The following is a 15,850-nucleotide window of genomic DNA, read 5'->3' on the forward strand; positions in this document are numbered from 1 at the left end:
GCTCATCCCGATATTTAATGAATCACCAGGGATCGGTATTTGCTCTAGTCTGGGTAGGTAGCTTGCACCAGAGATTTTGTCTCTTCCTTTCATATTCAGGAGTACACAGGCAACCTGTCAAGCCCACACACCTTTTAAAGAAGTTCTAGGTGTTTTAAATAGGTCCTAGGTTTGCGGTGCCAGGGCTTTACCCACTGAGCCATCTCTGCAGACCCGTGTGCCTCATTTTAAACCACAGTGCAACATTCAGACTCACTGGTTTCTGCAGGCAAAGTTTCTTTGGGATCTGTGCTGACCCTTTCTTGAAAACCAACATGTAGGGGCTTCCAGGTTCCCAGGACACTTATTAACTCTGAATCTCAATGAACAGTGAACTTCTGGTCAAGATAACTACTGTTCCAAAGTCTACCTTGTGAACGTGTTTTTGCATGTTCCCATATGAGGAGACATAATACCAATTTCAGGAAGTTATTATTGAAGGATAGACACTGCCAAGATATTCAATGACATCCTCCATTTGAATACTAGTCTGGAAAGAAGAATGAGTTATAACTTCATTGGAGTTTAGGAGAAGTTGATTTTCTTCATTTCCTTACCCCAATAACATATACAAAATGAAAAAAAAAAAAAAAAAGAAAGTATTAACTAGAATTTGTTAAACCACTACCCCACTCTTACATTAATTAAGACTGAAAATAAAGCAATTTAAACTCTTTTCAACTACATTGCAGTTTTAAACACTGCAATGTTTTCATTTCTTTTAAATCTATTTATTTTTATTTGGGCCTGCATGTGTGTCTGTGTACTAACTAAGAGCATGCCTAATGCCCTTGGAGGCTACAATAGGGTGTTAGATACTTTGGAAGTGGAGTTACAGCTAGTTGTGAACCACCACTTGGGTGCTAGGGCTCCAACCTGAGTTCTTTGAAAGAGCAACCACTCTAACCACAGACCCTTATCTCTAGCCATTGAAAGCATTTTTCTAATAGTTTGAATCAAGTGTTGTGATAAAAATTAAAATTGTCTGTTATAGCACTTGTTATAATTTCAGCATAAAGGGAATTATTAAAATTTGGTGAGAAACTTATAGAAAAAGAATAATCCAAGAGAGTTTTGAAAGGAAATTCTATGGTCTTTTTAAACCATGACATTTCAAAAACCCTGAAATGGCACATTAAACAATATGGTGATTAAATATATTTTATTCTCAGCAATTTGTGCTTAAATAAATCCTTATTATTAATGTGGGTTCAGAAATTGTGAGTAACCAAAGGAATTATACAATTCCTTATCTGATTAGGAACAAAACTACTTCATCCTCTTTTTCCTTTACTGTGGAAGAAAGCCAAAGGGGAAAATGTGTGGTGTGTGCATAACCAAGGGTCCGCACTGAAAGAACAAAACAATGCTTTGTTTTATATTACTTTACTTTAGAACACAATCATTTCTTAAAAAATCCATTAAAAAAACCCTAAATATTAGAATTAAATTGCTGAGTATTCTTTAGTCCAACAATTTTGGGAGGAACACAAATATTACAAGACTGCTAATTTTTCACTCAGTTCAGGCAATTCCTTAGGTTAACTGTAACAGCACGAAGGAAACCTATGATCTTGTAGTATAAAGGGTAATGAGGAGTAATAAAACAAAATTGTAAAAGGGGAGGGTGAAGGTGGAGAGGAAATAGAAATATTTTCATTATAAATCATTGCAAACAGAAGGCCAGCAAAAACCTACTACTCACGCTGGTTTTGAAAGTCCCACATACTGAAGTGGTATGTGCTTAAGGTGGTGTCTTAGGACATCCCTTTGGATGTCTGGCACTGTGAGACGTCTCAGCTTTCTTCCTCATTGGAGCTGCTGGAAGAGTCACTGAATTCTCCTCCTCCGACTTCAATTCTAATACCTCTCCAGTTTCGTTGGTAATTTGCCTGTGTCAGACGACTCATGAGGAACCAAAGCATGTGGTTGTCAAACAGGGAAGTGCGCACCAAGCTAAAATCATCTCGTTTCATCTTGTTAATTTTAATCACTGTTTTTAACTCAGTAAACTTTGTGGAAGGTTCAGCTATGGGTGCCCAGATCTTGACCTCGTGGCCTGGGCCACAGGATGCCAGCACAGGTAGGTAAGGATGGGCATCAATACAGTTTATTGTTCCTCCTTCATCTGCCTCCAAGAACTGAACAATCTGGCAGCATGATTTTTCCCAGATGAAGATGTGGCCACAATCACTACCACTCATCACAAATTCACTTCTGGGGCCATAGAAATTTACACCTTTCACTGCGGCGTTATTCCTGTGTCCTTTGTATCTCTTAGCATATTGGGCTCCATCGCTTTCAGAAGAGTTGAAGATATAAATATCTTCATCACTGTAGCTAGCCAGGAGCTCTGTGCCATCATAACTGTACATCAGAGACGTGATGTATGCTGGGAAATCACAGCTAAGAAGGTGATGAGGACAGAACTTTTTGAGAACTCCATTGTTGACATTCGGATCAATTTTCCTTTGGTCATAAATCCTCACAAACTGATCTTTCCCACCTACAGCAAACTGGTAGACATTGGCAGGATTCACAAAGACTGTATACAGTCCCACTTTCTTATTATCATCTCTGGTCACCACCACCTTTGAAGCTGGACTTGCTTGTCTGAGGTCAATACTGAAAACAGCTGCATCTTCACCTGAAGTTAAGAACCTAAAAGGGGAGTCTGGCTCCAAAGCCAAACTATGAGATGGCCCCCCATGCTTCACCAAACGTTTGGTCATAACGGGTTCCTGGCATAGCAGACAGCTGTGCCACCCGTACCTGCCCATCACGGCCACATATAGCCAAGAGGGCATCACCACAATTAGGAAGAAATTTAGCCGATAAGACATTATTTTTGTTGCCACTGTTAAAGGTCAATACTGGTCGCTGACGAAGCCAGTCCCACAGGATCACTTTTAGATCGTCACTGCCACTAGCCAGCAGGGTACCACGCTGATTAAAATGCACAGTGTTCACACTTCCGGCATGGCCTTCAAAAATATACTGTAGGGATAAACGCTGCACAAATACTCTTGCCCCACAGGCCTCATACACAAAGCGAGCACTTGAACCCAGCTGCCTATCCCGAAGGGCATTAAGGACATTCCATCGAGGTCTCGGGAGAGGGGATGTCTCTAAAGCCATCCATTCATCTAGGGAACTATGTTCTTCAATATCACATTGTTCACTGCTGTCCTCACTTGGCTGTTCATGTATGTCAGACTCTTCTTCTTGCTCATCCACAGTGTCACCTTCCTCCAACACTTGGTGGTGGAACGGGTTTTCCAATCCCTGCTCTTCCACAGTCCCATGTAATCCCAATACGTGGTGGTGGCGAGGGAGAAGGCTTTGAACTGGCTGGTCCACAATCTCACCTTCCTCCAACTCATGGTGGTGGAACAGGCTTTGCATTCCCTCTGCTTCCACAACCTCACCGTCTTCCAACCCACTGTAGTAGAACAAGCTTGGAACTCCTTGCTCTTCCACAACCTCACCTTCTTCCAGTTCATGGTGGTGGAACAGGCTTCGCACACTCTGCACCACCACAACCTCACCTTCCTCCAACTCATAATGGCGGAACATGCTTTGAGCTCCCTGTGCTTCTACAACATCACCTGCCTCCAGTTCACAGAGGTGGAATAGGCTTTGCAAACTCTGTGCTTCCACAACCTCACCGGCCTCCAACTCATAGTGGCGGAACAGCCTTCCCATACCCTGCTCTTCCACAAGCTCACCTTCCTCAAATTCTTGGTGGCTGGAAGAGCTTTCCACACCACTGATAAAATTGTCCGAGTCCTCCATGTCAGGAAAGTTGGAGCCATCATCATCATCATCGTCTTGGTCGTAACCCTGGTCACCATTGCCAGCGTTTTCGCCAGTACCCTGAGGGCTGGAAACACTGCTGTCCCGTGTGCCAGCATTCTCACTGCTTGGTGTCGGAGATATTTCTGGACCCGTGGTTTTGATATCAGAAATTGTCTCTGTGTTCACCAGGGCACCAGAAGCCTCACTCACGCAGCTTTCGATCTCAGACTTCTCGGCAGCGTTTGTCTTCTGCTCTTGGGACGACATTTTGAAGGCTATTTGCTCTCCTGGATGTGAACTGTGGAAATCACTAACCACTAGGTCTTCAGGAAAGCCTGCAGCAGGCTCACCATCAAAAGAAGAGGTGACAAAATGTAAGAAAACAGACCATACAAGCGAAGAGCTGCAAGCGCACCGCAGCTTCTAAGGTAAAATGGAAGACAAGCAAAATGGGGGGACTAGAAACTGCTTGCTGACGTGATATAACTTACGGTAGCTGATGAGGTTCAGAAAGCTTCCTGTCTCACCTATCCGGATTGCCCAAGGCAGCTTACTGGGTTTTTGTTGTTGTTGTTGTTTGTTTGTTTGTTTTGTTTTGTTTTTATTTTCTTCACATATGTCTTCTGTTTTCTTTTCTATTCTTTCCTTTCTTTTTCTTTCCTCCAGTTTCTCAAGGTAGCTTAGTATACTGTGTTTCTCTTTCCTTTTTTTCTTTCTTTCTTTTTTCTTTTCTTTTCTTTCTTCTCTCTCTCTCTCTCTCTCTCTCTCTCTCTCTCTCTCTCTCTCTCTCTCTCTCTCTCTCTCTCTGCAGTTTAAGAACTTTGCTTCCACAGAGATGAACTGCTACACACACTCTTCTCTCTCTCTCTCTCTCTCTCTCTCTCTCTCTCTCTTCCTTTTTCTTTTTAGAATTTATTTGTAGAGAGTGGACTGGGAGTGTATGCCATACGAGGACAACCTGAGGAGGTGAGTTTTGTGGATTCATCTCATGTCAGGACTGGATACAGGAGCCTTTACCGGCTGTACCATCTTTTAGCCCACACAGATTTTTTTGGATATTGCAACTTGGTGCACTTTTGGAAATAGACTTAATAGAGAGCTATCAGCAGAAGGTAATCTTCTTTATGTAAAATGGCTTCAAAAACCTCTCAGTGCTTTAAAAGTCTGCAAGGAAAAGAAAAGCAATTAAAGTTCCCTAAAAGTACATGCGAATAGCGCCCATGTCACATTCCTTACTTAGGCAAGACTGAAACCACAAGGCACACTCCAAAAGCACTGAGAGGTTTTTGAAGCCATTTTACATAAAGAAGATTACCTTCTGCTGATAGCTCTCTATTAAGTCTATTTCCAAAAGTGCACCAAGTTGCAATATCCAAAAAAATCTGTGTGGGCTAAAAGATGGTACAGCCGGTAAAGGCTCCTGTATCCAGTCCTGACATGAGATGAATCCACAAAACTCACCTCCTCAGGTTGTCCTCGTATGGCATACACTCCCAGTCCACTCTCTACAAATAAATTCTAAAAAGAAAAAGGAAGAGAGAGAGAGAGAGAGAGAGAGAGAGAGAGAGAGAAGAGTGTGTGTAGCAGTTCATCTCTGTGGAAGCAAAGTTCTTAAACTGCAGAGAGAGAGAGAGAGAGAGAGAGAGAGAGAGAGAGAGAGAGAGAGAGAGAGAGAGAGAGAGAGAAGAAAAGAAAAGAAAAGAAAAAAGAAAGAAAGAAAAAAAGGAAAGAGAAACACAGTATACTAAGCTACCTTGAGAAACTGGAGGAAAGAAAAAGAAAGGAAAGAATAGAAAAGAAAACAGAAGACATATGTGAAGAAAATAAAAACAAAACAAAACAAACAAACAAACAACAACAACAACAAAAACCCAGTAAGCTGCCTTGGGCAATCCGGATAGGTGAGACAGGAAGCTTTCTGAACCTCATCAGCTACCGTAAGTTATATCACGTCAGCAAGCAGTTTCTAGTCCCCCCATTTTGCTTGTCTTCCATTTTACCTTAGAAGCTGCGGTGCGCTTGCAGCTCTTCGCTTGTATGGTCTGTTTTCTTACATTTTGTCACCTCTTCTTTTGATGGTGAGCCTGCTGCAGGCTTTCCTGAAGACCTAGTGGTTAGTGATTTCCACAGTTCACATCCAGGAGAGCAAATAGCCTTCAAAATGTCGTCCCAAGAGCAGAAGACAAACGCTGCCGAGAAGTCTGAGATCGAAAGCTGCGTGAGTGAGGCTTCTGGTGCCCTGGTGAACACAGAGACAATTTCTGATATCAAAACCACGGGTCCAGAAATATCTCCGACACCAAGCAGTGAGAATGCTGGCACACGGGACAGCAGTGTTTCCAGCCCTCAGGGTACTGGCGAAAACGCTGGCAATGGTGACCAGGGTTACGACCAAGACGATGATGATGATGATGGCTCCAACTTTCCTGACATGGAGGACTCGGACAATTTTATCAGTGGTGTGGAAAGCTCTTCCAGCCACCAAGAATTTGAGGAAGGTGAGCTTGTGGAAGAGCAGGGTATGGGAAGGCTGTTCCGCCACTATGAGTTGGAGGCCGGTGAGGTTGTGGAAGCACAGAGTTTGCAAAGCCTATTCCACCTCTGTGAACTGGAGGCAGGTGATGTTGTAGAAGCACAGGGAGCTCAAAGCATGTTCCGCCATTATGAGTTGGAGGAAGGTGAGGTTGTGGTGGTGCAGAGTGTGCGAAGCCTGTTCCACCACCATGAACTGGAAGAAGGTGAGGTTGTGGAAGAGCAAGGAGTTCCAAGCTTGTTCTACTACAGTGGGTTGGAAGACGGTGAGGTTGTGGAAGCAGAGGGAATGCAAAGCCTGTTCCACCACCATGAGTTGGAGGAAGGTGAGATTGTGGACCAGCCAGTTCAAAGCCTTCTCCCTCGCCACCACCACGTATTGGGATTACATGGGACTGTGGAAGAGCAGGGATTGGAAAACCCGTTCCACCACCAAGTGTTGGAGGAAGGTGACACTGTGGATGAGCAAGAAGAAGAGTCTGACATACATGAACAGCCAAGTGAGGACAGCAGTGAACAATGTGATATTGAAGAACATAGTTCCCTAGATGAATGGATGGCTTTAGAGACATCCCCTCTCCCGAGACCTCGATGGAATGTCCTTAATGCCCTTCGGGATAGGCAGCTGGGTTCAAGTGCTCGCTTTGTGTATGAGGCCTGTGGGGCAAGAGTATTTGTGCAGCGTTTATCCCTACAGTATATTTTTGAAGGCCATGCCGGAAGTGTGAACACTGTGCATTTTAATCAGCGTGGTACCCTGCTGGCTAGTGGCAGTGACGATCTAAAAGTGATCCTGTGGGACTGGCTTCGTCAGCGACCAGTATTGACCTTTAACAGTGGCAACAAAAATAATGTCTTATCGGCTAAATTTCTTCCTAATTGTGGTGATGCCCTCTTGGCTATATGTGGCCGTGATGGGCAGGTACGGGTGGCACAGCTGTCTGCTATGCCAGGAACCCGTATGACCAAACGTTTGGTGAAGCATGGGGGGCCATCTCATAGTTTGGCTTTGGAGCCAGACTCCCCTTTTAGGTTCTTAACTTCAGGTGAAGATGCAGCTGTTTTCAGTATTGACCTCAGACAAGCAAGTCCAGCTTCAAAGGTGGTGGTGACCAGAGATGATAATAAGAAAGTGGGACTGTATACAGTCTTTGTGAATCCTGCCAATGTCTACCAGTTTGCTGTAGGTGGGAAAGATCAGTTTGTGAGGATTTATGACCAAAGGAAAATTGATCCGAATGTCAACAATGGAGTTCTCAAAAAGTTCTGTCCTCATCACCTTCTTAGCTGTGATTTCCCAGCATACATCACGTCTCTGATGTACAGTTATGATGGCACAGAGCTCCTGGCTAGCTACAGTGATGAAGATATTTATATCTTCAACTCTTCTGAAAGCGATGGAGCCCAATATGCTAAGAGATACAAAGGACACAGGAATAACGCCGCAGTGAAAGGTGTAAATTTCTATGGCCCCAGAAGTGAATTTGTGATGAGTGGTAGTGATTGTGGCCACATCTTCATCTGGGAAAAATCATGCTGCCAGATTGTTCAGTTCTTGGAGGCAGATGAAGGAGGAACAATAAACTGTATTGATGCCCATCCTTACCTACCTGTGCTGGCATCCTGTGGCCCAGGCCACGAGGTCAAGATCTGGGCACCCATAGCTGAACCTTCCACAAAGTTTACTGAGTTAAAAACAGTGATTAAAATTAACAAGATGAAACGAGATGATTTTAGCTTGGTGCGCACTTCCCTGTTTGACAACCACATGCTTTGGTTCCTCATGAGTCGTCTGACACAGGCAAATTACCAACGAAACTGGAGAGGTATTAGAATTGAAGTCGGAGGAGGAGAATTCAGTGACTCTTCCAGCAGCTCCAATGAGGAAGAAAGCTGAGACGTCTCACAGTGCCAGACATCCAAAGGGATGTCCTAAGACACCACCTTAAGCACATACCACTTCAGTATGTGGGACTTTCAAAACCAGCGTGAGTAGTAGGTTTTTGCTGGCCTTCTGTTTGCAATGATTTATAATGAAAATATTTCTATTTCCTCTCCACCTTCACCCTCCCCTTTTACAATTTTGTTTTATTACTCCTCATTACCCTTTATACTACAAGATCATAGGTTTCCTTCGTGCTGTTACAGTTAACCTAAGGAATTGCCTGAACTGAGTGAAAAATTAGCAGTCTTGTAATATTTGTGTTCCTCCCAAAATTGTTGGACTAAAGAATACTCAGCAATTTAATTCTAATATTTAGGGTTTTTTTAATGGATTTTTTAAGAAATGATTGTGTTCTAAAGTAAAGTAATATAAAACAAAGCATTGTTTTGTTCTTTCAGTGCGGACCCTTGGTTATGCACACACCACACATTTTCCCCTTTGGCTTTCTTCCACAGTAAAGGAAAAGAGGATGAAGTAGTTTTGTTCCTAATCAGATAAGGAATTGTATAATTCCTTTGGTTACTCACAATTTCTGAACCCACATTAATAATAAGGATTTATTTAAGCACAAATTGCTGAGAATAAAATATATTTAATCACCATGTTGTTTAATGTGCCATTTCAGGGTTTTTGAAATGTCATGGTTTAAAAAGACCATAGAATTTCCTTTCAAAACTCTCTTGGATTATTCTTTTTCTATAAGTTTCTCACCAAATTTTAATAATTCCTTTATGCTGAAATTATAACAAGTGCTATAACAGACAATTTTAATTTTTATCACAACACTTGATTCAAACTATTAGAAAAATGCTTTCAATGGCTAGAGATAAGGGTCTGTGGTTAGAGTGGTTGCTCTTTCAAAGAACTCAGGTTGGAGCCCTAGCACCCAAGTGGTGGTTCACAACTAGCTGTAACTCCACTTCCAAAGTATCTAACACCCTATTGTAGCCTCCAAGGGCATTAGGCATGCTCTTAGTTAGTACACAGACACACATGCAGGCCCAAATAAAAATAAATAGATTTAAAAGAAATGAAAACATTGCAGTGTTTAAAACTGCAATGTAGTTGAAAAGAGTTTAAATTGCTTTATTTTCAGTCTTAATTAATGTAAGAGTGGGGTAGTGGTTTAACAAATTCTAGTTAATACTTTCTTTTTTTTTTTTTTTTCATTTTGTATATGTTATTGGGGTAAGGAAATGAAGAAAATCAACTTCTCCTAAACTCCAATGAAGTATAACTCATTCTTCTTTCCAGACTAGTATTCAAATGGAGGATGTCATTGAATATCTTGGCAGTGTCTATCCTTCAATAATAACTTCCTGAAATTGGTATTATGTCTCCTCATATGGGAACATGCAAAAACACGTTCACAAGGTAGACTTTGGAACAGTAGTTATCTTGACCAGAAGTTCACTGTTCATTGAGATTCAGAGTTAATAAGTGTCTGGGAACCTGGAAGCCCCTACATGTTGGTTTTCAAGAAAGGGTCAGCACAGATCCCAAAGAAACTTTGCCTGCAGAAACCAGTGAGTCTGAATGTTGCACTGTGGTTTAAAATGAGGCACACGGGTCTGCAGAGATGGCTCAGTGGGTAAAGCCCTGGCACCGCAAACCTAGGACCTATTTAAAACACCTAGAACTTCTTTAAAAGGTGTGTGGGCTTGACAGGTTGCCTGTGTACTCCTGAATATGAAAGGAAGAGACAAAATCTCTGGTGCAAGCTACCTACCCAGACTAGAGCAAATACCGATCCCTGGTGATTCATTAAATATCGGGATGAGCTAGTGGGGAGATGAAGCTATATTATATAAATGAAGACTTGTTGGGAGCAGCACGGGAGGGGAGGTGGAGAGAGAGGGGAGAAGCACCTGAAGAGAAAGGGGAGAAAAAGAGAGGCACAAAAAGAGACAGCAGTCAGAGGGGGGGGGATGGGGAGAGGAAGGCAGGGCGAAAGGGATGGGAAAGAGAGGAAACAGAAAAAGGGAAACAGGGCAGGAGGAACCAACATGTCTGGATTTTATAGTGAAGGGCCTCTGTGAGAGGGAACACTGCCCTGAGACACAGCACAGGGTATGACAGCCATGCCCTGCAGCAGTTAGGTGAGTAACACCCTCGCCTTTTGTTTATAATAAATTGATAAGGGACAAAGACATCTTTCATCTTTGACTACTTTTGGGTGACATTGTGGGTGCTGATTTTGGGAGGGGGAGGAGCAAACAACTGAACAACATGCTGTAACATACATACATATTAAGGGAAGAATAGGCATTAGAGACTTTTACGCCCATGGTTTTGATAGTTGGAGATGGGTGGGTGCCAGGACCAGGGAGAGGGGAACAGATACCGTACTCAGCCAAACAGGCTGTTAAATTTGTGTGGAGTCCATTTGTCCTGTGAGAAGTGTATTCCCTAAAGCTTACAAGAATCTTTTTGAGTTTACAAAAAGGAGACAAATTTTAGATATGTTAGCATCACCCCCAGACTTTATAATTTGTGCTTACCAACCTTAAAGCACATTCTCAGACCCTCAAACATTTTCTTAAATCTTGAGACCTTATGCAAACTTTACACTTTTCTGAGAAGGCAGCTGAAGCCTTGGTTAAACTGATCTTCAAACCCATCAGATACCTGACAAAAATTAAGTACCACAGAAAGCATAATCCAAGCAGGCTATGAGTCATTAATATGAGAGAGGTTTATTCATTATCCAGACAGCCTTTCCACTAGGCTGCCTTAGTGTCAATGTCTTCGGGGGGCACAAGTCTTAGAGTAGAATCTGAGAATTATTATCATTATTATTATTATTATTATTATTATTATTGTGGAGGAGGAATTTGGAAAAATGACTGACCTCATTTTGGCTTGACCAGTAGCACAATCATAGTGGAGTTATGTGTTTAAAAGTATCATCAGTGGTGGTACTTAGATAGAGCCACCAAAAGTATACATGGATGGGAGGAAGGTGGGATAGAGCAGGGAGGGGTTAGCTGTGACTTGGAGCCTCATGTAAAGAAAGTAGCTTCAGGAAGTGGAGGCGAGTGAGGGGAGGGGGTATGATCATCACAAAATACTAGGCAAATGCAGTTTGGAAAAAATTATTCCTGCAGACACCCAGTGGGAACCCCTTCCAGCCTTTATCAGAATTCTGAGATTATGGAAGTGGCATCCCAATTCAATAATCTGGGACCAGGCCATTTTGTGGGGAAGGCGGGGGAGGGATAGCCTATGCTCAGACATCTTTGAGCTGTAGGGGCAAAAAGCCTGGTGTTTGTTCCAGATGGACTCCCTCTTGTGTGAACATGGCTTTAGAGAGTGAGTCCTGGACACCCCAGAGGAGTCACCTGGTGTGCCTTTTGACATCAGCTGGCAGACAGGTCACACTCACTATGTACAATGTTGCATCAGGCAAAGAGGGAGCTGGCAGGAGGAAAGCTGTCCCCATGTGGCTCCCAGTCACCAGGTGGATACTGGACTTCTCAGGGCATTAAAAATGATCTCTTTGGAGCAGGCAGAGAATAATGAGGTATAAGGAGTGGCCCCTTCTCCAGATTCAAGGACACCAGGTGAAAGAGCAGGGCTTTAAGGGAGGGGCTAGCACACTCAGAGAAAGGGGGAGATGAGGAGGAGACATACACACACACACACACACACACACACACACACACACGGGGGGGAGAGAGAGAGAGAGAAGCGCGCACAGGACAGAGAGAGGGAGGTAGAGGGAGAGGAAGTCAGGGGGAAAGGGAAGAAAGAACAAAAAAAGGGAAAGGGCCAAAGAGCAGGAGGAGCCAAGTTGTCTGGATTATATAGTGTGGGAGAGAGAATCCCTGCCCCTAGGTAGAGGGCAGGGGTTGTCAGCTATGTCCTGCAGCAGGTAGGGATCTAATATCTGGGTTCTGCAGGAAACCCTGTGTCTCCATAGAAACTGGAGAGTTGCTGAAGTTGCCAGATACAAATTTTGGCTCTTCACATGCAAGTGCCTACAAGTGTATTCACACACATATACACACATATATGTAAAAATACATGAGAGGACACAAACAGAAGAGAGTTACTAACTAAGATCCTGAGTTTGGAGCATCCTTTAAAAATGGCTAGTATGCATGCAAGCAATATTAACAAAACTGGTGACTTGTAGTGACTGTCAAAATGATTAAAACAGACTATTTTGATAGCTCCTACTTGCTGTTTGTAAAAAGGTCTCTCTATAGACATTTTTACTCTATTAACATAGTTAACCTAAAATATTTCCCTGAGTTGATCTTAGATGGTTTTGTCGTGATAGTCATGTGGCAAAATCAATCGAAAGATAAAGTAGTGGCTCGAATTTTCTTTTTTTCAGAAAGTAAGGACAGATATGTCAGACAGTGTAACACATGGTTCATGCACATTGTTTCTCATATGTGGACTCACCCTTGTTTGTGTTGGGTATTACCTCAGACAACAAGTACTCCACATTTTCTTTTGTATTCCCTGGCTTTATGAAAAGAAGTGCCTTCTTCTGCATAGCACTCAGACAATACCGTATTGATCTGGGTTTGTGGCAGCAATGAGACATCAGCACCTGTTCCAGTCTTTCCAGATAATCTTCATGGATCCCTGTCTACATTTGCTCCCAAAATCACACCCATTGCTTCTTACATGTTTTCTTGACTTCAGTTTCTAATATCTGAAGTAAACAGAACAAACAAACAAACAAAGGAGTGAATGAGAGCATCTTAGCCAGGGCTTGGAGAGATGGCTCAGAGCTTACAAATGATCTGGTTTCAATTCCCAGCACCCACATGGTGGCTCACACCCATCCATACCTTCAGTTCCAGAGAATCTGATGCTTTATTTTAACCTCTGTGTACCCCTGGCACACACGTGGTGCACATATACCACATACATGCATGCAGGTAAAATATTGATACCTGTAAAATAAAATAAACTTATTAAAACACATTTTAAGTGCAGAGACAGCTCCCAAGGTTACGTTTAAACACAATTTTAAATACCTGGTTAAACATGTCTCACCCACAATGTTTCTGTTATTCCGATTGCACCTGATCTGTGCAACCTCCTCTCCCCTACAAGCTTGCAGGATACATTTATAAATTAGTGGGATTTGCATACTTACCATTTTGGCGAATTAATTGGTTATAAAAGAAGACATTTACATAAATATGTGAATACAAACATACGCATAATATGTTAGATAGATAGGTAGGGATATAATATGTTATCTATTCACATATATTTCTCATCTGTAGAAGGAAAATACATGGCACAAACCTGTTACCTCACCCCTTCGCAGGCAGCAGCAGGAAAATCCTGACTCCAGTGCTGTCTAGTGTGGATTACATACTGAGGTCAAGGAAAGGCTGGGCATGTAGCAAGCCCCTGTCACTAAACAGAACGAAAGTATAGTTAGAATTGTATAGGTAAAAAGGGAGCTAGGGAGATTGGCTAAGTTGGTGAGAGCACTTGGCTTACTAAGATTTAATACAAGAATTCAAATCTCCAGCACCCAGCTGGGTAAGGGTGCACATGACTGCAAGCATAGCATTAGGAGGTGGACGGAGAATTAGGAAGCATGTTCCCTGGAGCTTGTTAGCAGCTGCAGCAAGCTTCACGTTCCGTGAGAGAAACTATCACGGAGGGAGAGCAGTAGAAGACATCTGGAGTCCTCTGGCCTTCACATGTGCCTGTGTGCATACACCATACACAACTTAAATAATAAATCATTTCACAAGTTTTAGCGGCAATTTAGTAGTTCTTAGAAAACTTACATGATTTTTATTTTTGCACACTTTGGTTCTGTTTATATAGAGAGAAAAGATGTACAGACTAGAGATATATCTTTTGAGACAGTGGGGAAAACTACTTCAATTTAATAGTTTAGAGTACTTTATTTTAATTCCCGTTTGAAACATCTACAGGACAGTTCCTTGGAAAGTCTCATAGTCTTCATGCAATAGTATAATGGTCTCCAAATTATGTACAGAATTTAGTTGCATAAAGTTGTAACAAATTCCAAACTGTACTTAAAAAAAAAAAAATGAAGGACAACTGCAGGCCACATCTCCTTAAACGGACAGGTGTGTGAATGACTAGAGATTAAAAAAACAAAACAAAACAAAACAAACAAAACTTTACATTAAGTATAATTGCTAAGGAGGAGGCCAAAAATTTTGCAGAGTTCTGCTAGTCCATAGTGACAACAATGTTTATGTTGCCACACTATGAACTTAAACCAAAACACAGACCAATCACAGTCCTGTGTTTACTTCCTCGTATATCTGCTACCTTAATTTGTCTAAAGTGCAGTTTCAAAAGTAAATGAGAGTAAATCCACACTTAGTTTTTATATCCTGATAGAGAACTCAGTAAATAGGGATATATATTTGCTAGGTCATGAAAATTTAGAGATGGACAGGCCAAGGTCACAAGAAGACCAGCCTACCATTCTTATGTTTTCTAAGTAGTTTAATGTATGTTAACAGCAACCTTATAAGAACAGCACAGATGACAGACAACATTAAAAACATACTTGCATGAAGGACAAGTAGGTTGGAAGAGTATAGTGAATGGATGGAATCTACTGTATGATAAAAACAAAAAAGATGCCACAAACACCATTTAGTCGTCATCAATACCAAACTTACTGTTTAAAGAAATCTAAATGCTGGAAATGTCCAGAAAATTTTAATAGGTTTCTTATTATTGGTAAGGTCAAATTATTGAAATGTGCTCACTGAAACATATTGCTTACATTAATGCTTTTACCTTGAATTGATATTAAAAATTCACACACAAATAAAAATGGAAAAATTGCAAATACCTGCCGTGTATCCCCTGTTTTTCCACTCACAATCATATACTTAGTTACCTTTGGCCCCATGGAAAACTATCTAACATTCAGAACTACTCACAAAGAAGAGGGAAAACATTTTGAGAATGAAATGTTTCCCCTTATAGTATAGTCGTAGGCTATGTTAGGTGGGCATATTTTAGCATGATTTTTACATGTTCAGCATGGATATCACACAGGTTTGTACCTTCAAAAAGGCCAACCAGGTAGGACCCACTTCTCTGCTACAAAGCATCATTGTTGCATTCTGGCAGCATAGATCTCTTTCGAAGTCCTAAGCAAGTTTTCAAACCAGAGGCTGTGAGGAGAGCTTGTGAATCAGAAGTTTGTTGGTCTGTTGCTGTCCTTGTACAAACTTTGTACGTCAGGACGGACTCAAACTCACATAGATGCACTAGCCTCTCCTTCACAGACTGCTGAGCCTACAGGCAATAACCACCTCTCCTGGGCTTGTTTAGTGGGTAGTGGATGTCATATATTGTCTGATATCATAGAGCACCACCAAAACATGCATGCTTGTAAGGATTAGGGCACACACTCTTACAAGAAGCTTTTCTATTTTTTATTTCCTTTTCCTTTTTTGAGACAGGGTTTCTCTATATTACAAGTTCTGTTTATCCTGGACTTGAGTTTTCATTTTAAATTCATATTTTTATATTAATTATAGTTTATTCGTTTTGTAT

General features: G+C 41.8%; 2 protein-coding genes across 2 annotated transcripts; one reads left to right on the forward strand and one right to left on the reverse strand.

The window, feature by feature from the left end:
* Window positions 1-1,835: 1,835 nt before the first annotated feature.
* On the reverse strand, window positions 1,836-4,104 carry LOC132651482 (DDB1- and CUL4-associated factor 8-like). The gene is given in 3 exon segments (XM_060376728.1): window positions 1,836-2,771; window positions 2,773-3,324; window positions 3,388-4,104. Coding segments are annotated over 3 exon segments (2,205 nt in total).
* Window positions 4,105-5,998: 1,894 nt separating this feature from the next.
* Window positions 5,999-8,266, forward strand: LOC132651483 (DDB1- and CUL4-associated factor 8-like). Its single transcript, XM_060376729.1, has 2 exons — window positions 5,999-6,715; window positions 6,779-8,266. The coding sequence occupies exons 1-2, from the start codon at window positions 5,999-6,001 to the stop codon at window positions 8,264-8,266; spliced, it is 2,205 nt and encodes a 734-aa protein (XP_060232712.1).
* Window positions 8,267-15,850: the final 7,584 nt, after the last annotated feature.

The sequence above is a fragment of the Meriones unguiculatus genome (genome assembly GCF_030254825.1).
Source record: "Meriones unguiculatus strain TT.TT164.6M chromosome X unlocalized genomic scaffold, Bangor_MerUng_6.1 ChrX_unordered_Scaffold_30, whole genome shotgun sequence".
Taxonomy (NCBI): Eukaryota; Metazoa; Chordata; class Mammalia; order Rodentia; family Muridae; genus Meriones; species Meriones unguiculatus.